The sequence below is a fragment of the Ailuropoda melanoleuca genome, chromosome 5, assembly GCF_002007445.2.
Source record: "Ailuropoda melanoleuca isolate Jingjing chromosome 5, ASM200744v2, whole genome shotgun sequence".
Classification (NCBI taxonomy): Eukaryota; Metazoa; Chordata; class Mammalia; order Carnivora; family Ursidae; genus Ailuropoda; species Ailuropoda melanoleuca.
Genome location: NC_048222.1, coordinates 6,155,838 through 6,180,877, shown reverse-complemented (window position 1 = coordinate 6,180,877; position 25,040 = coordinate 6,155,838). Strand labels below are relative to the sequence as shown.

The 25,040-nt window shown below is 44.1% G+C and overlaps 1 protein-coding gene across 3 annotated transcripts in view; it reads left to right on the top strand.

Moving 5' to 3' along the window:
• Positions 1 to 20,260, top strand: part of CDKAL1 (CDK5 regulatory subunit associated protein 1 like 1) — a 623,544-nt gene extending 603,284 nt beyond the window's left edge. For all 3 annotated transcript variants that reach the window (XM_034660262.1, XM_034660260.1, XM_034660263.1), the window contains one exon: positions 19,686 to 20,260. In XM_034660262.1, the coding sequence (XP_034516153.1) occupies positions 19,686 to 19,877 (192 nt within the window). In that variant the 3' untranslated portion in view covers positions 19,878 to 20,260. The remainder of the gene's footprint in view (positions 1 to 19,685) is intronic.
• Positions 20,261 to 25,040: the final 4,780 nt, after the last annotated feature.

Genomic DNA, 25,040 nt, shown 5'->3' with positions numbered 1-25,040 from the left:
AGAATCAGGGGATGTACTGTATGGTGATTAACATAATATAATAAAATAAAATTAATTATAAAAAAAAATTGCCCCTTTTATCATTTGAAAAATTGTCATTGGGGCAACTGGGTGACACAGTCAGTTGAGCGTCCAGCTCTTGGTTTTCGCTCAGTTCATGATCTCAGAGTCGTGAGATCGAGCCCTGCCTCAGGCTCTGTGCTCAGCGTGGAGTCCACTTAAGACTCTCTCTCCCTCTCCCTCTGTCCCTCCCACCTGTGCGCACATGCTCATGCACTCTCTCAAATAAATCTTTAAAAAAAGTTGTAATCATCAGCTTTTGATTTCCTACAAAATGGCAGATGAAAACAGACAAACTTGGCGGCTCCCCCACATAATGAGAATAACAAATCAGCAGAGACTCCACAGCAATTTAATAGCTTTGGCTGTTCTTCCTGACAGACATTTCTTTCTCTTTATGCCTCTTTTTAAAGGAGAATATTCTAGAATGGAGAGCTGGACCTACCATTCTGTTTCTCACAAGTGATGGGAAGGCTGCCCCCAGGGTGCCTGGCTGCCACCTGTTTCTCATCTGTTGAGACTTTGATCCCACTAATGGATTCACTTGAGCAGTTAGATGGCTCAGCACCAACACAGCCGACTGCGCATGGAAAGGAAGCAGCAGTTTTAAAGGGTGGCATGGTTTGCTTTCATTACCAGACAAAGGGCCAGCAGGGTATTCAGGTGTACTGAGTTTTATGTACAAACCATACTGTATTTTCAGAGCTCTGACCCTTACGAAAGTACCATTAAAGTGCTTTCCTCTTCATCTAACATTCATTTCCAAAACCACTGAAGTGAAAGGGTCTATTAGTTCAGGGCCAGTTTTGAAAGCACATGAAAACTGCATTCGTGAGGTTAAGAAATGGCTTAATAATTAAGTTAAAACAGTTGAAAGTGGGTCTAATTTCAAACAGATCAGCTAACCGTGTTAGAAGCAAATGAGGGTGTGTTCCTTCCTATTTTCCTTCCCACCCCTAAGATATTGGCTCCAACCCCACGCGGTTTTTCTCGGTTTTTTTTTTTTTCTTTTTAAACTTTATATAAGATTGACTTCTTCATTGCCCGTATGTTAAATTGGTGTCACACACCATGAAAACCATAGTACATTTGATATTTAGTCCATTTCTTTCATTCTGCACCCAATTAGTGTCTTTGCCCACCCATTAGGACGTAGTTGGGTGTCGCCGTCTAGATACATGGATTTTATTCCGTGCTGCTGAGCTATATAACTTATTGGACATTACAGCTGAACTCATGTGATGATGTCAGTTCAGGATGCGCTTAGTATGTTTGCAGTACCTCTTGTGTACGTACTTGGTTACCGTCCAGAGTATCATCGGAGCAACCCGTCGTTCAACAGTTAGCTTTCATTCCTCTTGCATCACTACTTGTGCAGCCATTGATGGTAATTTCCTCTTCCGGAGGCTTGGCGCTTGGGGCATGGTGAGGGGAACTGCATGCATCGAGGAACTGATTGGGCCGTCGTAGTAATAATAGCTCCCAGCCAGTGAGCCCCTCCTGTGTGAGTGGCATTAAGGGTTTTTACCTCTATTACCTCAGTGTATTCTTGAAGCCTGGGCCAGGGCAGCTAAAGCACAGAATCTAGAAGACATGAGCACTGCTATGCTTGCTCACGAAGAGGCATCGGAGGGAGGACTGGGGCAGGCGTGGACCGGTCGTCCACACTGCAGGAGGGAGCAAAAGGCACGGCGACCTGGAGGTCAGAGGCCTGGGCAGACTCCCAGAGCAAGGAAGGAAAAAGACTAGGCCCCTGAGACTGGACTGTTCGCACATACGTCACGCGGGTGGTGCCTGGTGTTTTAGGGTGGGTTTCAACGGTTACCCACCATAATGTTATCTAGGCACTGGCCCAAATATTGGTGATAGAAGTAACAAATGTGATCCTGGCCTTGGAGGAGGTTTTAGTCTGGGCGTTCTGGTAATACTGCTCTCCCACCGGGACCCTGGTAGGCTGGGACTGGGGTGAGGGAGGGGGTCTTACGTAGGTACATTAGCTGCCCCGTGCAGCATAACTGATCTCGGCGTGCAAGTTTTATGGGTGACTTTTACCAAGTCTAAAACGAATTCACTAAGAACAAAAGGTATTCATCATAAAAGCACCAAAAAGAGAAAGCTTTCTTACGAAAACCAAAGTGCTATGTCAGCAACACCCAAACATGAACGGTCAGCTACGCCAATCTCCTGTCCCCACCAGCTGGGAGGAGGGAGACTCCAGGAGAGGATTATCGCCTGTGAGGATCTGAACTCAGGTGTCTTGAACGGGCTTTCCTGCTCTCGCTTGGACTCCGCTGCTCTTCCTTCAGAGGTCTTTCGTATTTTCCTCCGTTGGCAGTGACCCATGCCAGGCATGGCCATGTGCCTCAGTTTGCCTGGGACAGTCTTGCTTTACACCTGGTGTCCTGATGTAACTAATCATGGTGCCCCCCTCTTCACTCCCCACCATATCCTGGTTCAGAAGGTGAATTATGCAGCCATCCCGTCAATTTCTAAAGTGGACGCAGCACTTCGCTAAGCACTGCTTGGGACGCAGGCGTCTAGGACATGGTCCTTGCCCTCAGGGAGAAGAAAGTCTAGGTGGGAAGAGAAGATCCATGTGTTTGAAACAAAATACATAATATAGAAAGTGCTCAATAAGAAATTGGAAGCTAGGAAACCTCTGAAGATTGGGGGGATGTGTGGGTCAGTGCTCTTTGTGGACAACAGAAAAGTGTTCATGTAGTTTAAACAGGAAGGGGTTTACGAGGGATACAGTTCACAGAATTGTTGGAAGGGCCGGCGAGTGGATGCTGCTGGAGCAACAGGAACAACACCCAGAAGCACATCGGAGCTGCCAGCAAGAAGTGTTCGTCCGCCCCGCCCTGCACTACAGCGGCGGAGCTCGCACGCCCGTCTGTCCTCACGAAGCTCAGTGCACAGCCAGTGCCTCGCTGCGTGGCCTCGGAGTGTGGAACCTGGGTCTCAAGCTTGCGCCCGGGGAAGAAGGAGGACGGGAGACGGCCCTCGGCGTCTGTGGTGGTAAGAATTCTCCGTGTGGGGACCCGGCCGTGTGAAGGTGCTGTTCGGTTTCCACCGCAGGGCTTGTGCCGGGGTTAGCGCTGGCCGCGGAGGGTGGGAAGGCCTATCAGGAAGGCGAAGGACGCTCTTCTCAGTGTGAAAGGAACACGAGTCAGGTGACAGAAAGCACGGGAATACAGCTGGCCTTACGTGGGCATCCATACACAGATGGGGCAGGTGGGAGGCGGGGGGGAATGATGTGCGCTGTGAGGGGGAGACTCCGGTTTTGGAAGGCAGGTAGCACGAGACAGAAGTTAGGCTTTGCTGCAGTAACGCGTGAGCTCTGAAACCTCGGGCTTCACCCAACCAAGTTCTGTTCGCTGCACACACTGCAACGCATCTGGTACCTGGTGGTGGGCAGTTTAGAATCAGGGATGGTTCGTTCCACACAGTCCCTCAGGGACCCAGGCTGACAGCGAGCGGAGAATTGCTGGAGAGCCAGGCTCCTCCCTCCCTTAGCACCGAGTGGCAGGTGGCATTTCTGTTCACAGCCATTGACTGGAATATTCACGTGGCCCCACCTACTTCAAGAGCTTGGGAAATACATACTGAATAAGTCAGGAGAAGATATGAGTAAATGCTAGAAGCATCTGCCGTGGCCGTTTGGAAAGTATGCACAAGCATACCCATGAAAGTCATCTGTGGGAAGAAAAACTCAGGACCAGCGGGCCACCCAGTCTGTCCTGCTCACCCCCAGCGCTCCCAGGCCTAGCACAGCGCCTGGCTCGTAGTTGGCACTCGGTACCTATTTGTTGAATGAACTTGGCTCTCGGTGACATGCAGGGTGGAATGGATAGTTTCTCCACCAGAGACAGGGAAGTTGAGAATAAATTTATAACGTCAACTTGGGATATTAGTATACTCTTCCATGGCTAAAAAAGAAAAATCATAGTCAAGCTACCCAACCTGTTCTTGGAAGTCATTTGACATCTTGATAAGCAGATTGCAAAAGGCCCTTTTTAAATTGATAGTAATCTTGCAATTTAAATTCTTTTCATGGAAACTGTAAGGATGAGTACTTTAGGGCTGGGATGCTTCTAACCATAAATTTGCATTTTCTTCCCTTTGCCTTTCTAATGGTGTGTCTGACAGTCCGTTTCTCCCGTCATACTCACAGTATTGACTTTGAGATGTGCCTCAAATAATAGAACTATGGATAGTTTTGTTTTCTAAAGTAGTTTGCAGCATTTTACATTTAAAGAGTTTTGGAGAAACAAATCCTCTCCTGCCCCTCCGTGTCCCCAGTGCAATTCTATAAAATTCCTGAGAAACATAAATATTCAAGCCATATGTCAAGTCAACAATTACCTGGTAGGAAGTCAACCTGTAAAAATGGGATGCAGCGCCCTGCAGATTTGCCACCGCTTGCGAGAGGAAGCTAAAGGGCCACAAAGGCAAGGAACCACTGCAGGTGTACTTTATCAAGATTCACATTTTCCTTCCAGAAGCTCCTGGCTCCCAGGGCTTCTCTCTTGCAGACATCCGTTCTGAAAGATAGAGTATCTCTTAAGCGCCTGAGCTTTGGAGTCATACTGTGTGGATTTGGACTTTTGCCTCTATTCCTTATTAACTGTATGATCCTTGGCTGATCACTTACCCTCTCTAGGTATGTTTCCTCTTTTATAAATTGGGAGTAATAGAATCTATCTGACAGGGTGATTTTGACGAATGCGATAATGCATGGGAAGCACTCAGAGCATTACCTGGCACATAGGAAGTGATCGATGAATATGTGGTGTGAAATTGGGGTCATGGTGATAGTCAGTGAAGATTTATCTGAGCCTAGTTAATCAAGATGCTAATGATATTGTGTCCACGGGCATGGGGTATGTTTTGCCCGAATCACATACACACCGTGAGAAGAGGACTTGGTCATTGGTTTTTTCAGGTACATATATCACCAGCAAGAGTATTTGTAAAGTCTAGTTGCCTTAAAAAAATATTCATGATCATGATTTAAGCTCCCCCTTTTTCATTGACTTTGAGTGGCTCTTTCTTTTCTGTGATCCCTTCAGATGAGGTCAGTTCCTCTGAACAATCACAGAACATCTATGGTACAGGGTAGTGTTATTGGCTACCAGATCTTTTTCTTGTAGAGATTCTTGTAGGAGGTAATTTCCTCTTCTGTGTTGTACTATATTATCTGAAAATAAACACAATCTGCCTAATTGGTCTCCCTGTTTCTACCCTCTATATAAATCAGATCGTGTCTCCCTTATGTTTAAAACCATCAAGGATTTCCATATGACCCAGCATATGTACCCAAAAACTGAAAGCAGACACTTAAGCCAATACTCGTACACCAGTATTCATAGCAGCGTTATTCACAATGACCAAAAAGGGGAAAGAACCCAAGTGTCAACCAGCAAATGAGTGCATACACAAAATGTGATATATACATGTAATGGAATTTGACTCACCCATAAGAAGAAAGGAATTTTGACACATACTGCCATACCTGTCATATGAATGAACCTTAAAAACATTATGCTAACTGAAATAAGCCAGGCACAAAAGGAGAAATGTTATATGATCCCACTTATATGAAAGATCCAGAATAGGCAAATTTTATAGAAGCAGAAAGTAGATTAGAGGTTATCCAGGGCTAGAGGTAGAGATGAGAGTTATTTCTTACCTGTTACAGAGTCTCTGGAGTGATGAAAAAGTTTTAGAAATAGTGGTGATGGTTGTACAACATGACGTATATAATTAATGCCACTGAACTGTGCACTTGAGAATGATTAAAATAGTGAATTTTATGTTATATGTATCTTACCATAAGAAAAACATTTTTTTAAAATGTTGAATTTCCTCATGCTCACAGTCAAAACAAAAGTCCCAGCCTACAAGGCCTAGTGTCTTGGCCCCGCCATTGCCCTTCTGATGTCATCATTGACCTTTCTAGCCCTTGAATGTGAACACAACAGCCATACTCCCTCAGGAGGGCCCTTCCACCTGCCAGTCCCTCTGCTTGGAACCTGCTTCTCTTAGATGCCTACATGACACATTTGTCATCTCCTTCACTCAAGTATCTGGTGAAATTCTGCCTTAATCAGCGAGTCCTTCCTGAGTAGCTCTCTGTAAAACAGCCACCCCACCACAACCTAGAACCACCCCCCCATTCTTACTCCATTTTTCTTCATGGAAAATCTCCCTTTCAGACACACCACGGATTGATGTGTTTCTTTGTCTCCAGTTACTAAAATGGAAACTCTGTATGTGCTGGGATATTTTGCTTCATTCCTTTCTTTGTCTTTAATGTCTAGAACAGTGCCTGGCATGGCAGAGCAAATGCTTAGGAAATGTCTGTTGAGTAAATGAATGAATGTATTTGTGTTGGAGATAGGTAGGTAGGTAGGTAGGTAGGTAGATAGATAAATAGATAGATAGATATCCCTTACTAAAAAGGATTGCAGGACCAAATATCTGGTCATCTTATATATCAGTTAACTATTGCCACTATAAATGCCTCATGACACAACCACAGAACTTAGAGCAGTCCAACTAATCTCAACCGTTGGATGGCTTTTTACCTTTTGACAACCTGGTGTCTGTGAATTGGTGTCTCATTGTGTTTTTAACTTGTATTTCTCTAATTACAAATGAGGTTGGCATATATGTATGCATTTGTTGGATTCCTTTGATATCATTTATTTAGATTTCCTTTTCGATAAAGAGTCTGTGTAAGTCTGTTGCCCATTTTCTTCTGTTGAATTGATACCTTTTTGATTTTTAGGATTTCTTTGTATTATAAAAGTTTACAGTCAGCTGTATGTGAAGCACATGTCTTCTCTCCGTTCGTGGTTTGTCTTTTAACCTCCTTGTTGGTGCCTTTAGAATGTCATGTATTTTTGTGATTTAAGAACTGTTTCCCTACCTTGTGCGTTAGAAAGGTTTTCTGCCCATGTTACCTAAAATTTTTCCAGTTCTGCCTTTCCCAGGTAAATAATCAATCTACCTGGAATTAATTTTTAAGGATGGTGGGTAGGGGTCCAATTTCATTGTTTTATGTGTGTACAGTGAATTGTTCCAGAAAATTGTGTTGAAAGTCCATCTTTCCTAGTGGCCTGAAATGATTCTCTTATAAAAATCATGTCTCAACATATATGTGAATCAGTTTCCAGCCCTCTTCCTGGCATCTTTTTATATTAGTTGTCTTGCTGTGTAACAAAGCTGTGTAACAAATTACCTCAAAATTCAGCAGCTTGAAACAAAAAGCATTCATTATTTCAAAGCTTCTTTGGGTCAGAAATCTGGGCACAGCATAGCTGGGGTTCCTCTGGCCCCGTGCCTATTAAGAGGCTGAAGTTGGGGTGTTGACCAGGAGTGTAGTCTCACCTGCAGGGTTAGCTGGGGTAAGAGCTGCCTCCAAGTTCACTTTTGTGGTGATGTTGGGATTCCATTTCCCATGGGTTATCAGATTGAGGTCTTGGTCCTTCCTTGCCGTTGGTCAGAGGTCTCCTTCAGTCTCTTCTCATGTGGGCTTCTGCGTAAGACACCTCACAACATGACAGCTGGTTTTCCTCAGAGCAAGCAAGCAGAGAGAGTGAGAAACAGGGAAACCACGGTTTTTTGTGACCTAATTTCAGAAGTGGCATCCCATCATTTATGTTGAGTGTTATTAATTAGAAGCAAGGCCGATCAGCTCATAGTCGGGGAGAGGGAAGTTATTACACAAGGATGTGAATCCCGGCAGGCAAAGATCACTGGGAGCCATCTTGGAGGTTGTCCATCACACTTTTATGGTGATACAAACAATTAAATCTCCTGGTATTAATCTTCTCTGTTATTTTCAGTGACATTTGGTAAGGTTGTTTTTTTTTTTACTTTTTAAAAACTATCCATATTCAAAATAGAAATAGGGGAAATAAGCATGCCTTGGGATGGAGTTTTAGAAGAACACATAATGGAACTTTGGAAGTGAGAGGAAAATACAGATGTGAACTTGGTTCAGATGGCCGGTTTTAATGTAATCATGGTAAGTGCGTACCATGTAATTTTTTTTAACTGGTTTATCTGAATTTTTCCTAGCTGAATAACTATCACAGTGATCTATAGGAAACATTTTACATGTTAGCTCATCATTTATGAGATTCTTTGGACACAACAAAGCACCTGCCATCTCCTTTATTCATTTTATGCAGTTCATGGAGCTCAATGCTGCTAGAACCATATTCCCAGTGTCACTGACAATGATGCTTAGAACAGGATGGGAAGGTTGCGTTGTAATAGTGGTTAGCATTACTCATGGCTTCCTTTTCATTTAAAACACAAACATCTGCCAACACACTCTCATGGTTACCTAGTGGGAAGAAATCCTTGGTAGTAATTATTTTGAGTTGAATTGCTTGCTTAAAGATTAACTTTCATACACCTGATTGCTCCATTTGTCGACATCCTCATTCAAAGCTTCCCGTGTACACTCCATGGAATGAGGGTGGTTTCAGTTGGAGCTTAAGAGATTATCGAAAAGACTTCATCATCAGGAAAGCATCTGGACCCAATTCACCTTTCCTTTCTTCACACCTGTGGGGCCACATTGGTTTGTACAGATGCGTACTTCCACCCAATGTTTCGGGATAGAGTTCAGATTTCTGCCATCATCATGAACATGGTGCTTACCAACTTCACAGTTCTCAGGGAGCCTTATGGTACCTTCTTTATTTCCAGTCCCGTGTGTGTGTGTGTGTGTGTCTGTGTGTGTGTCTGTGTACTTGTGTATACATCCATAGCTGATATTGAGGTAACAAAAGAGAGACCTACATATACATTCTAGAGTTTTGACATAGTAGGTAAGTAACTTGGGTTTTAAGTGCAGCTAGTAAGAAAATCTATGTGCCTTCTCTTTGAAGAAGAAAAATTTAAATCACAATGAATAAGAAGTAAAAATAAATGCATCTCCAGCAAGATGTGAGACCTCTGATAACATACCTTTTAGCAAAGCTCACAAGCTCTTCGTTTTTGTAGAACTAAGGAAGTTACGTGTAAGCAGATGACAACATCCCCTGTGGGCAGAGATCTTATACTGTGATATGAACTCTAGATCCTCTTCTTCTGCCCTGCACTCCACACACTTATTTGGTAAATGTAACAAGCCAGGAACTAGGCCAATATAAGGCATTTGAATGGACTCTTGGTGCTGAGTTAAAGAAAGATTAGGAACTTTAAAGAAGGTGACAGAATTCAGGTAGGAGCCCACAATTGGAGGGCTGAGGAGGCCTTATGAAGGCTGGACCACCACCGTTGTTCATTCCTGATTATCAGGGACTGAGGCAACAGTTTACATTAAGAGGTGCTTCCTTAAGTATATTTTTTGGGAATTAAAATGCTATCATGAAAGAGGTAACTTTCAGATGTGAAGGTGATTTTGTATTTAAAGCAGACTCTACATTCAGGAGATTTTGAGGATCTTTTCTGATAGCATACTGCACTGCATAGTGTATAGTTTAACGTAATTTCCTTGCATTGATCACATATTTGGTGTTGATAGATTTTCTTCATAGGCCATACGTGTAGGCTCGGCTGACAAAAAACAAGAAGGCGATGCTGAACTCTAATTAATCTTGAGTTATGAGTTATTTTCTTGTTCATCCCTTGTAGCTTCCCCTTCAAGCTCTAACAATGCCTTTGAGCCATGAGAAAAATTTACACATAATATTTTGAATCCATTAAAAGAAGTTCAGAGCTTAAGAGTTGTTTTTGTATCTCTTGAGTCGGATGAATTGCGATCTCACAGAAAATAATAATTAGGTGATTGGTTGATGCCGAGCTTTGATTTTTGGTATGATTATCTCATTCTTTCATTTGGCTCAGTTCAAGTCAGAGGGTTGGGCGTCCTGCAAAAGAGGGATCACCCAGACCACATGTAGGCACATCAGAGCTCTTCCTTTGGTGAATGTCAAGGCAAAATTATTCAGAATATAATCTGCAATGCGTTTGATCCTATGGCAGATAGTTTAATAATTTATTTTTGGCCTTATTAGCAAAGCCTTGTATTTACTCTGCTGTCACTAAAACAAGATACAAAACAAGATCATAGTGATTTTGTGTGTGCGGGTACGTTCTGGTTTAAAATTTTTATCTTTGCGGTTTTAATAACCTAAGAGCAATTACACATTTGAGGTGAGAGGATGTGGGGGGAAATTACATACAAATAATGTCTAATTTACAGTTGCCTGTGCCCAAAAGTGACACAGAAAGGCTGACAGTACTGTGCTCTCATCACGTAACTCTGTGGCAGAGGTTTTATCATGTAAATATTCTCCCCAAATAAATGAAAAGGTGTAATTGATTCCAGGTTTGATTTGTGGAGCTCGTTACATGCCAGTGTGCCTACGAGACTGATGGATGACACATGGAACATTCTTCGCAGAGACTTGAAGAACTAGAAAACTACTGAGATCTTTGGTTCGGAGAGAATCAGGCCCTCCTAATTATATGGTATTAAGATGCTCCCAGTTGGAGGAATTGCCTGGAAAAGTAGTGGAGAAAGGTAGCTTGGCACCCTCACCCCCCTGTATGTCCTCATAGCTGGTAATGACACGAAGTGCGGGGACAAGGGTGTCTGTCAATCCGAGGAAGGGAGCTGGCACGTGGACCGAGATCGCAGGGCCCTGGCAACACCTGCAGGTGTCCAGGACAGAAGAGCTCATTTAGACGCTGCACGGCAAGATGGGAAGACAGGTGGCGACTCTTTTCCAGGGATATCTTTTATTTGAGCAGAACCAGACCAACTGTTCCTCATTAAAACACATTTTGCAACATGTTCTAATGTGAGCATATCACGTGTGTGTGTGTGTGTGTGTGTGTGTGTGTGTGTGTGTGTGTGTTCAGAGAAAATTCAGCAGTGCGCCAAAGTCTCGGCATGGCTTAGAACTGCAGGACAGGTGGAGTGCAGTGTCCCCGCAGGACCTGACCTGGCTTTCCTGGAATGGCCTTCTGTAGAGAAACACAAACACCACCATTGCATCCGTGAGATGCAGCAACAAGTAAAGTGGGTGAAGTTGCTTTGGAAGGAATCTCGATCCTGATAGTCATTTGGTATGCTGCATCTTGGTTTTTCTCATTTCTTTATATTGCGTTAGAAACGTACCTCTGATGTGTTATTACCGAGGTTGAACTTAGTGTGACTGAAGCCAAGCCTCTCATCAGCTTTGCCACAGATTACCTGCTCTAGGGGATTGGAATTACATAGATTGGGAAGGTTGGGATTAAGTCATGTTAACAGCTTCCCTGGGAGTTTGGGGGGAACAAAAGAATGCATATGGAGTACTTAGAATCGTGCCAGACACGTGGTGACCAGTGCCTAAATGCTTCTCGTCTACTTAGTGTTTTTATATAGAGGCTGTCATCCACCTGTCCTCCTGGATCCTTTGGCTTCTGATTCTGGGGCCATATTACATGCTGCAAGTTATAAATATTTTTGAGGGAGGAGGAACTGCAGGAGAGGCCTCGGAAAGGCAAGACTTTCTCCATTGGAAGGCCAAGCCCATCCAGCTCCCAGGAAAAGGAGAGGATGTTTGCACCTGTATAAAAATATAAATATAGAAGGCAAAGGAACACATAGAAGTACCAATACTCCTTCAGAGAGCATTAATTGACCACCTCCTTCAGGTCCTTATCTCTTTTGGCTGAAAAAGCCAGGAGTAGGACACACATGGTGGCTTAGCAGGTCTGTGTGAGCAGAGGCTGAGCCCTGGAGACCCCGTCTTCCTCCACCAGGAAGCTTCATGGCTGACTAGTCGTACAGTCCACTGGGAGGTGCCCTGCGCCCCTTTACCCTGTAACGTGGAGAACATCAGCCTTCTGTTGGAGTGCATTCTCTCCCGCAGCTGGTTAGCTCTGCCTGGACTGAGCACACCCTCTGGTGGGACAGTGAGGACATGGGGAAGTCACATATGCCAGGAGTGGTAAGGGCAATAATGTGTTCATACACACGCACACACACACACACACACACACACACACACACACGAGATAACCCACGTCCTGATCCCAGCAACCTGTGAATGTGCTGCCTCACATGGCAAAAGGGAACTTCAGGTACATGATTCAATTAAAGGTCGAGATGGAGAAATTATCCTGGGTTATTCCCCATGGGCCCAGCGTAAATCACAAGGATCCTCACTGAAAAGCCTGTACTACTGGCTTTGAAACTGGAGAGAAAAGGCCACAAGCCAGCGGATACAGGCAGCCTCTAGAAGCTAGATAAAGAGCAAGGAGACTAATTCTCCCCTCAAACTGGCAGAAAGACTGGAGCTCTGCCGACACTTCGACTTTCAAATTTCCGACCTCCAGAATTGCAAGAGAATGAATTTGTATTAAAGCCTGAGGTTTGTGGTAATTTATTAGAGTAGCAATAGAAAACTAGTATACCATGCTGCTTCTCTGCTGGCAATTTTTTCCCTGTTGGTACGATTATATTTCTATACTGTGTAGTGTTGATGTTCGACCCTACGTTCCATCTACCTAACAGTCTTAACAAAAAATCCAGGAGTAGGTAAATGGCAACTTATATGGAAAAACCATCTGCATCTGTATAAAATGTGCATCTGTCATACTAAGGAGCAGGTAGAAAGGCAAATAGCCTTTCAGCCAGCACTGCCCAGCCCCCTCAGTGCTGGGCCCTGGGCATGCACTGGCAAGGCTCCTCTCGAGGAATGCGCACAGATTCACACAAGAGTAGACATGCCATTTACTACCACTGACAAGTGCCATGATGAAGGCCAGCCGGCAGGATGCCCAGCCCCACAAAGGGGAAGCACCTCACTCATCGGGGCTGTGTGCTGGTTGAGAGAGTTTTTCCTACAGGAGGTCCCGTCTGACTGAGCCCTGGGAAAACAATCACAAGAGGAAGCAGGGGGCAGACAGAGCGTGAAGGGGAGCTGGCTGGGTCAGGCTGGGCACAGAACATAAAACCTTTGTGGGATAGAGAGTGACCTCTTTCCTTCCCTTTTTAGTTTCCTTGAAAAGGATTTTATGACTAAATATCAAAGGAAAAAGCAGATGTAAGAATGAGCCCCTGGCACACATGACCAGTGAAATTGTGGAGTTCAAGTTTCCCTTCATGTTTGAGATGGTTTTAGTTAAGAGCCATTCCAGAAGGCTCGCTCCACAGAGAGAGGCATAGCTGCTTCGTCATGGGTTAGCACTATGAAGGATAGTACTCAGGACAGGACATCTTTGTCTCAGTGCTGGTGGTAAGTGCTGTGGGAACCTCTGGTCTTCCCCATGTTCTGGGTCACACTCCTGGGATGTAATATAATAGCCCTTCGTGTAGACCTTCTGTATTCCAGGCACCCCACCCAGGCACTGGGTGTATTGCTTCGAACCCTCTTGAAATCATCTTAAGGTGGATATTGACATCTCCGCCTCATAGAAGAGCTAACTAGGCTTCAGGAGTTTAAACCACTTGCCCAGGGTCACACAGCTGCCAAATGTCAGACCCTGGATTCAGTTTTTGCCCTGCCAGAATCTGAAACCCATGCTCATTCGTTATATACTGTGTGTCCCCTGATGATGCGGAAGGGACAAAAATAGCCTAAATCAATTAGTCATATTTGAGAAGCAAATAAAATAGTGACTTTATAATTTTACAAAAAGACTATCTGAGGCAGTTTGCCAATTCCATTAGGACCGCAAAACACCATGGAATGTGTTAATCTTCAGTTTTACATGCTCGAAAACCTTAATATGCGTATCTCACTCAATCCTCCTGACAGCCCTATGATGTGAGAATACTAACAGTATCTCCATTTCTTAGGTGATTTTTATGTAGAAACAGAGATCATTTGCCCCAAAATCCTAAAATGGAGGTGGGATTAGCCCAGAACCAATGCACTTCCTGCCCCCAGCACTGGTCTCATTTGACCTTAGTGTACTGAATGGGCTCGGGTGTAGTAAGGCTCCTCTTCCCGTTCCCCTGCCGTGCACGGGCAGCTGCTCAAGGGAGACGTAATTCAGGATGGACTGTTGTTACCATCCAGCCAGACTGAGTTCTTTTTTCTGAAGTCTTCATTTATCTCCACCTGATTGAAATCTGATCCGTAGACTTCCCGAACATCAAAGTGGTTTTTGTTTGGTTTTGTTTTCAGTGTAGGTACTTGGTTCTATTTTAACAGATTTATTACTTGAAGAGGATTTGGTAAGCTATACTTTTGAAAATTAGTAGGATGTGTTAAGAATTAGGAAGAATGTTTAGAAATTAATCAAGGAAACAGTGGGATTTACAAGGTGGGGTAGAGCCCATGTTAATCAAAGTGAACACATTCTCAGTGTTGTCCTTGGTTTACTCTAACTGGATAAATACAGGGATCTTTTTATTGAACAAAGGTCCTGTCCTGCCTTGTTTCAAATTTCTGTTTTGAAAAAGGCATTTCTAAGTGGAGTTTGATTTCTTAAAAAGTGTAAGTTTGAGAGTCAGTGTTTACTTAGTCTTAGCAAGCAGTAACATTTCTCATACTGGGTGTGTTACAATATGAGAGATGGAAGTGCATCTTGAATTTCAAGAATTAACAACCTTTGGTAATGATGTTTAAGAAGTTTAGGGAAAGTTTGAGCCTTCTGTTTAGTTTCTAGAACTATTGGCCATACTAAGTTTTTCTCTAAGTCAGTTATATGCATTGTTCTCCGTGTGTGTGTGTGTGTGTGTGTGTGTGTGCACGCATATAGAAACTTTTACCTTAGCATTGGTTATTTACCATCACCTCATGTAAAAGCACTTTTTGTTTAAATTGTGTCATAGAAGTGCTACATTATTTTGTATTCACAAATGCTGCTTCTGACTGTGTAGAGGCCTGTCATAGTTGTATGTTTAGATGTTGGAGTGTCTTGGACTTTAGGAGAAAGTCTTTCTGTTTCCTATATATTTTTTGAAGATTTTATTTATTTATTTGTCAGAGAGAGAGAAAGACCACAAGCAGAAGGAGAAGCAGGCTCCCTGCTGAGCAAGGAACCCGATGCAGGGCTCGATCCCAGGACCCTGGGATCATGACCTGAGCCTGAGGCAGATGCTTAACCGACTGAGCCACCCAGGCGTCCCTCCTATATTTTTAAGTTACTTTTCCTTCAGTATCACAGTGGTGGTGACAATTGAAATGTACAAAGCTAGCTGCCTACTGAGTACTGTCGGCTGAGAAACCTTTTTTTCAATCTTATCTTTAAAAATATATCATCGGACTCTTTTAATCAAGATCTTAGATCAGTAAAAGGTGAAGATATAAAAGAAGCACAGTGTGGTAGAACGGGCTACATTTTCCCTCTCCTGCTGTGGCATTTGTCAAGTGTCCACCGTGATCCTAGGGAGAGTGGCCGGTCAGGTGGGTGCGGCTGCCCGTGCACGCTGCTGCTCTCCATGAGATTCTGTGATGCACACTTGGCTATGGGGATTGGGAGGGTCCGTTATGTCCAGATGTGTTAGGTGTTTGCTGGGAGCATGTGGGGGGCAGGGGTGTGAAAGGGAATAAAGTAACACCCGAGGGAGAAATGCATACGTTGAATACAACTACAGGTAATCCACTATGGTAATTCAATAGGTCACTTTCATATTTGGAGCAAAATGTTATGGCATATGAGTTAGAAGAAGGAGAAGAAATTCTGTGGAACAGTCATCAAAAGTCCAGGGTTTTTTCAGGCCGAGAGCACAAACACCTTAGCTGCATTGCAGCCTTGGGAAGCAGAAGGTGTCCCAAACTCACCCAGGTGATTAATGCTTCAAGACGTGGCCTGGTCCTGCCCAGGTCAGCCTGACCCCTGGCCTGGCTCCAGTGGTCACCAGGTGGCAGCTTGGAATTGCAGGTGTGCAACCAGGGTCCAGCATTCAGAATGACGGGTGGAATGGGGGGACTTCCCCTGCAGCTGGGAGAGATTGCATTTTACCGGCTACTCTTGGAGGGCCCCCTTCCAAGGCCCTGTACTTAATTCTGTATTCATACTTTTTCCTAAAAAGAGAGCTCCAGTCCCCATGCTATCTGGATCTACTCCTCAGTGAGGGTGTCTGTGAACTTCCTAAAGTCACGCATGGAAATGTGAGCAGTTCTGTGTGCACGTGGACATAGGCACCTGCCCATTTTTCTGGGGAACGGTCAGTCTGTAGCCTTCACTGGCTTCTCAGAGCCAGGTGTGACTCAAAATGTCAAACTCAGGCCAAGGAGACCTCAATCAGCCTCTCAGTTATGGTGTCGTAAATCCAAATTTAAGAAGCTATGGTTTAATTTCTAGAGGCAGCAACTTAGGATTCATGTAGGTTCGTAGGCTGAATCCATCACAGGACACATGGGTCACCAAGGACATGAAGAGGCACGTTTTTGATCATTTGCACCTCTTCTGGAATACAGACCCCCATTCACTCACTTATCCACCTCTGAACACTTCCTGAGTACCCGCTCTATCCCTGTAACTGCGCAGGTCCAAGAACCTGGAGGTGAAGTAAACAGCCTCGCTGCATGTGAAGAGCTCACATTGCTTATGTCATTGTAGCAAAGAAGGACTGTGTTCTCTCCCAAGGCTGCCGGGTCCAGAGGAGTGCTGTCCTTGAGATAGTGAGACTACTTTTAGTCAAACTAAAAGTTTGTCAACATATTCTCAGCTCCAAAATATCACACAGAAAGCCAATCTCACAGAGAACAGTCTCCTGGGGCAGGGACAGCTTTGGGTGCACCTCTGAGCTCTGGTCATGCCCCCCCGCTTGCAGGGAAGAAAGCTCCATCTGTTCCGCTGCGTGTCCCCTTGTCGAGGGACTGACACCAGCAGGGTGTCGATCCAGACACCTGTGGAGCATAGAAGTGAATCATGATTCAACTGCCATTGGGTTGGGAGGGTTATACTTGTGGTTAGCAAGGTTTTTAACTTTGCAATTAGTCTCCTAGAGTCAAAGCAAGAATTCTTGCACGCCTATCACGGAAGTATTAGCCAGTGGAAACTAGATTCTGAAAGTTCCTGTGGGTTCTCCATCAAAAGTCCGTTGTCCCTCCTTCCCAAGCCTTGTGCCATCATTCTAACGTAGGTGCTCATTACTTCCCGCCTCAACTCACCACTGGATCCTCTACTCCCATGCTCTTCCCTCCCCTCAGCCTACCCTGCACATTCCCACCACTGTCCCCTTCTGGAAAGTACCACTTCCGCCCTTCTGTGCGTGGTGAGCTGCAGCTCCCATTTCCCACACAGAGGACGCAGCTGTCAACAAGAGATTCTTAGGGAGCGTGGAAGGGAAGAATAAGCAAAATAAAATGGTCATTGAAACACATTTTGTGCTGCTGTGGATTTCTTGTTCTTCCACAGATATGTCTTATCCTGTCCTGCTCTGGGTCACCCCCTCGGCCCCCCACATTGTTCTTCGCATCTGTGCTCCCCTCCCCCCCCACCTCCATCTCTCAAAGCGGAGTTTCAGGTCTCAGCAGGGGAGGCACCAATTCTAAAGCCTCTACATAAGATGGAGATCTTTTATAATAGAATTAAAGTTGTACTTTGGAACTCTAGAACCGTCTCGAGAGCAGCAGGTGCCCCCTCCCCACTCCTCTGCACACCCCCCAGTAAAAAGTATCAGGGAAGCCAGACCTCCTGAAAAGTAGTGTGGTGAGGACTCCTAGTTCTTCATGCTCCTTCCCAGCAGGACTTTCCAGCCTTCTCCATGTCTGATGCACAGAGAAAGTGGTCGTAGCTGGACAGCATACCAGAGGGAGCTGCATGTGGGGGGCCTATCCCTCTGGCCACCCAGACCCTTCAGCTCCGTCTTCGAGTTTGGGGCCACCCTCTGCAGCAGCACCCCAGCCGGGAATCTCCACCCAGAGGGGTGTGTTTGTGGAATAAAATGGCTTCCATCATTTTTCCTCTGTCATTTTTTTTTTCCTGAGTAAATGTGTTTGCATCCCTAAAAGGTAACATTTTTTATATGATTCCATGCTACATAAATGTTATGCTTCATGAATTCTGCCTTGATTCTCCATAAACCAACTCTCTCTCTCTCTCTCATATATTTTGTGTGTAATCTGGAAAATCATGAACTTGGCCTAACACTTCAAGGAAAGGAAATGTGATTTATTCATACATAACTTGAGGCCACCCGGCCCATGGTGGGTGTTTGAATGTGTCTGTGTTGAAGGAGTAACCAAGTGATCACTGCTTCTTCCATCAGACTACAAAGCTTCTACACAGCAAAGAAAACCATCAACAAAACAAAAAGGCAACCTACTTGAATGGAGAAAATATTTACAAATCATATATCTGATATCTGATAAGTAATATCCAAAATATTTAAAGAACTCCTATAACTCACTAGCAAAAAAACCAATCTGATTTAAAAAATGAGCAGAGGATCTGAGTAGATATTTTTCCAAGAAGACATCCAGATGGCCAACAGGTACATGAAACATGCTAAACACCACTCATCGTCAGGGACATGCAAATCAAAACCCCGGTGAGCTGTCACCTCACACCTGTCAGAATGGCTGATATCAGAAGGACAAGAAGAAACAAGTGTTGGCAAAGAAGTGGAGAAAAGGGGGGCGCCTGGGTGGCACAGCGGTTTAGCGTCTGCCTTCGGCTCAGGGCGTGATCCCAGCGTTATGGGATCGAGCCCCACATCAGGCTCCTCTGCTATGAGCCTGCTTCTTCCTCTCCCACTCCCCCTGATTGTGTTCCCTCTCTCACTGGCTGTCTCTATCTCTGTCAGATAAATAAATAAAAATCTTTAAAAAAAAAAAAAAAAGAAGTGGAGAAAAGGGCATGTTCTGAGGGAATGTAAATTGGTGGCAGCCACTGTGGAAAACAGTATGGAGGTTCCTCAAAAAATTAAAAACAGAAATATCATATGATCCAGCAATTTGTCTTCTGTGTATTTATCTGAAGAAAAGGAAAACACTCGCCCTTGTGTTCCTTGTGGCATGATTTACAGTAACCAAAATACAGAAACAGCCTAAATGTTCAGTGTCTTTATCCAAAGAAGATGTGGGATATATATCGTGTGTATGTGTATGTGTAGATATGAATATTACTGAGCCATAAAAAAGAGGGAGATCCTACCATTTGCAACAACATGGATGGACCTTTAGGAAATTATGCTAAGTGAATTAAGTCAGAGAAGGACAGATACCATATGGGCTCAATTATATGTGGAATCTTTAAAAAAAAAAAAAAAAACGCTCATAGATCCAGAGTATAGATGGGTGGTTGGTAGGGATGGGGGTGGGTGAGATGGGTGATGGGGGTCAAAAGGTGGAAACTTCCAGTTACAGCAGGAATAAGCCCTGGGGGTGTCATGCGCAGCAGGGTGACTGTAGTTAACGATACTGTGTTGCATATTTGAAAGTTACCAAGAGAGGAGATCCTAAAAAAATTCTCATCACAAGAAAAAAAAAAAACTGTAACTGTGCATGGCAGTGGATGTTAACCAGACTTGTTGTGGTCATTATGCTGCACACCTGAACAAATAACAATGTTACGTGTCAGTTACATCACAATAAAGAGGGAAAAAAAAGCTTCTTCTAGGGACTCATGACTTGTTTGATAGTCACAATAGGGCTGTTTTGTATCTTAAAATCACTTTTTTCCCCTCTATGTTTCCATCTTCATAGGAATTCAGAAATAGGCTTGGGAATCACCTGAGCTCGGTGCCCCATGCTTCTGCTGCGGTTCGGCAGGACCCCGCGAGCTCCCGAATGGCTCCCCGCTTGCAAAGGCTCCATCAAGACTGCGCACTGAGGGTGTCTGTGGGCCTGGCTCTGTGTGCTCTCCTTCTGGCTTTTTTGGTCAAAGTCTATAATTAAAGCACAACTAAATGAAGCATTTGTGAAGACTAAATTTCTAATTAAAATCTGCAACGAACAGAAAAGCAACCACATCAGTCCTCCAAGAGCAGGAATTGATACTGGTCTCACCGCCCCCGCGTCAGCCATACTTTTTAATGAGGCTTACTGTGTCTCTCATTGAGTTGGGTCATCGGTTATTTGACCTAACACCTACTAACTGTTGCCATAGCATATCTTTTAAATTAAGTTCCTTTTGGTTTATTTGCAGCAGGAAATGCAAGTGGTTGCATTTTTCTTTAAGCCTCCAGTCTTCAAGTCAGAACTTAATTGTACGGTGGATCCGGTCATCTTTAACTGATGTGGGAAGAATTTTGAGTCTTCAATAAACATTTAAAAATGTATCTTTCTCTTTATGCTTTGTTTGGAGTCCAGTCCCAATGCTACAGATATCTTATTTTTCACAGCAGATGTGTTCCTGGAAAGTTTATATGGAAACCCATGTTTGGAACAGGACTTCTCTTGGAATGCACGGGGAGAGTCGCCAAATAAAGGACTCTCGGTGACGTTTTTGAGAAGTGTTAGGAGTCACCCACTTCTTCGTCACCCACAAACTTTCAGAAACTGGATTTGTTTAAAACCAGCTGTGCCCCTTCTCTGACAGTTTTGATCAATGGCACCAAATGTTTATTTCTGCCTGACATCATTAGCCTTTACTAAGTACAGTGACTTATTTCACAATAGAAGGAATTGATGTACTAAGCGATCTTATGAACATCAGAATTTAAATGTTACTTGGATTGTACAGGCACAGGGAAATCAGGTGCCCCCTGGTTACCATAGGACATTTCATTTTTAAACCCACCCCCCTGTTCATCTTCTCCTTTTATGTGTCTTTTAAGGAATCCAACTTAAAATTTATTTATGTCATCAGTTGGTGAGCTAACAAAACAAGCAAAACAAAACTAGTGTTAATACATTTCTCCAGAACCTGGTATGTGCTTCTAAGAAGAAATCCCATTTCTAATCCAGAAGACCTGCCAGGCCCCTCCCACAGCCCCCCAGGGGAACATGCATTTGGGATGCTAGTGAGTCAAGACAAGAAGGATGTTTTTACTTACCATCTCACCCTTTCCCCACTCTTTCCCTCTTACCCCTCCTGTTTCTTTCCCCCCCTCCTGCTCTTTCCTCCACTCTGTTCCCTTCAGCTGTCCTTCCCTTGAAAGAAGGCCACACCCAGGCCGCCCAGGCATCCAGCAGTCCCACTGCCCCTCCCCCACTGTGATGGGACTTCACAAGGATTGTTTCAGCCGTGTGGGGTCCCCCCACTCCACCTGTCCTGTTTCTGACCCCCAGTTGGGCGGCAACTTCATTTTGCTCAGAGGTTCAGAAAGTATAAAAGTCCTGCAGCAGGGCCCAGGTCATGTGTGATATTTACCATCCTGGTGAGCAGTTGGCTGGGCCGGCAGCTATGGTCGGAAAACCCGGCTTGCTTTTCTCCGTGACCTCCTGCTGGAGGGAGAGAGGGGGGAAGGGTGTGCTGGTTGCTGACAGCGCAGTTCTTGTGGACAGGATGAGCCGGGAGCCCTCGGAGCCAGTGAGGTCATCAGGAAAGCCGTCCCCTTTCCAGCTCCTCTCCTCCCGACCCACCGTGCTCCTGCACATCTCTCACCCCTTTGGAGTTGGGCCTGGCCTCGTGACCTTTGTCGGCCCATGCGGTGGGAGAGGAAGCATCAGATCTTCGAGCCAGATGCGTTTAGAACTGGGGTACGGTCGCCATAGGCTCTTCCCGCCACGAGGGTGATGATGGGCACACACGTCAGGATGAAGCTTTCCTGGGCCTGAGTCCCCGAGGGAGCGCGAGGAGCAGAGCCCCCTACCAGCCTGTGCCGGACGTCATGTGACGCCGCTGAGATGGGGAGCTGTCAGCGCAGAATGATTCGTACGGAGTCAGCCGTGACAGGACGGTTCACTTGTTTTGAATACAGCCCCGGATGTGCCTCCTGCTTTCTTTTCATGTTTTCCCTTAGTGCCAAAGTCCTTTTTTCTTTCTTTCTTTTCTTTTTTTTTTTTTTTTTAATAGCGATTCTTCCTGCTGAAAAGAAAACTGCGAGGAGATCTGTCCTGGCTCGTTCAGGCTGCTCTAACAACACCATCGACCGGACAGCTTATAACCAGCAGGAGTCTATCTCTAAGTTCTGGAGACTGGACGGTCCAAGGTCAAGGTGCTGGCAGATTTAGTATCTTGGGAGGACTCACTTCCTGCTTCGCAGATGGCTGTCGCTTATGCCCCTCCCATGGGGGTGCGAGGGAGCTCTCTGCCTCGTGAGGGCACCGATCCCATTGCCGAGCGCGCCGCCCTCATCCCCCAGTCCATCTCAAAGGCCCCACCTCCTATCGTCACATTTTTAAATAAAGATTTATTAATCAAGTTTCTTTTCTCTCTTCCTCCTCCTCTCTCCCTCTCTTTCATTCTGTCTTCCTTGGTTCATCAAGTGTGAGATAGTCAGTTGGATAATGTGAAAAAATTCTTTGGTGAAGACTTTGCTTTATTGCTGGGGAAATGTGTCTAAACATCAGATTTCCATATGTCTTTCAGTCAAAACATACGCTTTTCTGTTGACTTCAGTCCAGGTTGAAGATTTCAGTCACGGGGGGAGAATTGGAGTTACAAATGAACTTCAAGAAGTTTTATCATGATAACACAAACATAGAGGAAAGGAAAGGAAGGGCAAGAGGGAGGGAAGGGAGGAAAAGAAAGAAAGGAAAAAAAACGAAAGAGGGATAAAGATATTCTTAAGATTTGCCTGGCCTCTGAGGCACCCCAGGGTATTTTAAATGTTTGCAGGAAACAGTGACATCTGTCAGATACCGTGCAAGCTAGTCGCTCAAAATGGTTCCATTTCAACATTGGAATGCACACTTTTCCACGATGCCATGTCTAAGACTGGATTTTAGGCAGTCGCTGTGACAAAAAAGCAAGTATCAAGTGAAAACGTGGAACAGGAACTGAAGACAATCTTATTTCACGGTTTGAGAAGTTGTGCAGTGCCCAACAGATGCACGTGTTCCATTAATAAGTAATTACAGTAATTTTTGAATAAAATAAAACTATATTTATTTCAATTTACTCATATTACTTTTTCACATAGATTTTGTAAGATGTTTAAGACACGAGTATTAAGTTGTTAGTACCCAGCTACTTAGTAAACAGGATGGGTGACTGTTTCTGTTTTTTAGAGGATCCATGCCAAATTTATATTTAACCTGGGGTCCTAATTCTTTCCCAAAGTATGTTTTTTAGTTTTTAATTTATTAATAGAACGTGTTTGATAAATTTGCACCTGTCTAACCATTGAGCTAGAGTTTATGATGTTGAAACTACACAATCTGGGGCACCTGGGTGGCTTAGTCAATTGAGCGTCTGGCTCTTGGTTTCAGCTCAGATCATGATCTTGGGGTCCTGGGATCGAGCCCCATCTTGGGCTCCGTGCTCAGTAAGGAGTCTGCTTGGGATTCTCTCTCTCTCTCTCTCTCTCTCTCTCTGTGCCCCTCCCACTTCCCACTTGCTCATGTGTATACGACCTCTCAAATAAGTAAATAAATCTTTTAAAAAAAGAAACTATAAAATTTGAGTTAAAGAACCATAAAGGAATCAAGGATCTGAACCAACTGGAGTCAGACCTCAGTAGTTTCCTCATACCTCAGTACAAATTGGAGGCAGGTAGTTTAGGGAAAGAGCATGGGGTTTTTGACATCAGCAAAAGTTTGGTTTAAGTTGTAGCCATACCACTTTCTGAGCCTCATCTGTAAAACAGAGAGACAATTCTACTGCAGGGTCACTGAAAGATGAAATGGAATCACATGTATCAAGTAGTATGTCCTTGGCACATGTACTTTTTTCCCCTTTCATGATTTACTTTAGCCATTTAAACGTGAAAACCAATTTTATAAATAAGGTTAGGTGGTTTTAAATTCTGATATTAACACACGACCACCCAAAAGAATTATATGTGGAATAAAAAGATTCCTGCCTCAAGGGACTTAGAATCTAATTCTAACAAATGCAGCAAAGGAAGAAAAATTCAAAGAAAATGGATTGCAGCTGTATTTGAGGAGATCAAATTAATGAATGATGTGGTGCACAGATTTGGGTGGCCGATCTAAGATCAAGAAGGAGATTTTCCATGACCAAAGATGAAAAGAGCAAGCAGATTAATAGGAGACCTAGAAGTCATGCCCTTCCCCCACCCTGCCTTGGGGGTGAAAGGAAATGTAGACACTATTACTCTTCACTAGTTTTCTGTCAATTATTTCCTACTAGTCCTGTTTCTTGGGGTTCCATAGCCAAAATATCCCAACTGTGTAGAGGTTGAAGCAGAGAGTTTCATTTGGTCTCTTATGGTCTTCCTAGTTAATGGACATCTGAATACACTTGTGAATACTGATGAGGAAAGTGGCCAGAAAAAAATAATTTAAAAAAATATGTTTATGTAAATATGCATATTTATATATTTCATATATATACGCATATATTTTTAAACCCAATCTTGGATCAAGATAAGAGAAAAGTTGAAATTCAGAAAAGCCTAAAGAACGAGAAGTTTTAAATGTTAGGTTTATCTAATCTGCTCTTAATATGCCTACTTAATCATAGTAACTACAGATGTTATTCCAGGCTGTCTGATTCCAAGGTCCAAGCTTTTAACTTCTGCTTTTACCCACAGTTTACATAAAGAGGAATAAAACGTGTGGTTTTTAAGTAGACCTAGAGATTTTCAAATAGATAAAAGGTATGTTGTTGACGTGTTATACTTGGGTCCAGCCTTTGTGAACTAAAGTATACTGTCCACATACTGTATGCATAAGTAATAAGGCTAGTTACAAACTGCAGCTTACTTTTAAATGGAGTGTTATCTCCCTTGAAGAGTCACTTTGGAATGACTCTGATAGCACTCAGTCCTGAATGTAGTTCCTAGTGCTATCTGATGAGTCTCTACCCTTGCGGAGGAATGTGTTGGCTCAGGTCATGATCTTAGGGTCCTGGGATCAAGTTCCGAATCAGGTTCTTTGCTCTGTAGGGAGTCTCTCTCCCTCTGCCCCTCCCCCCACTTGTGTGCTCACTGTCTCTCTCTCTGAAACAAATAAAATCTAAAAAAAAAAAAAAAAAACCACCATATCTGG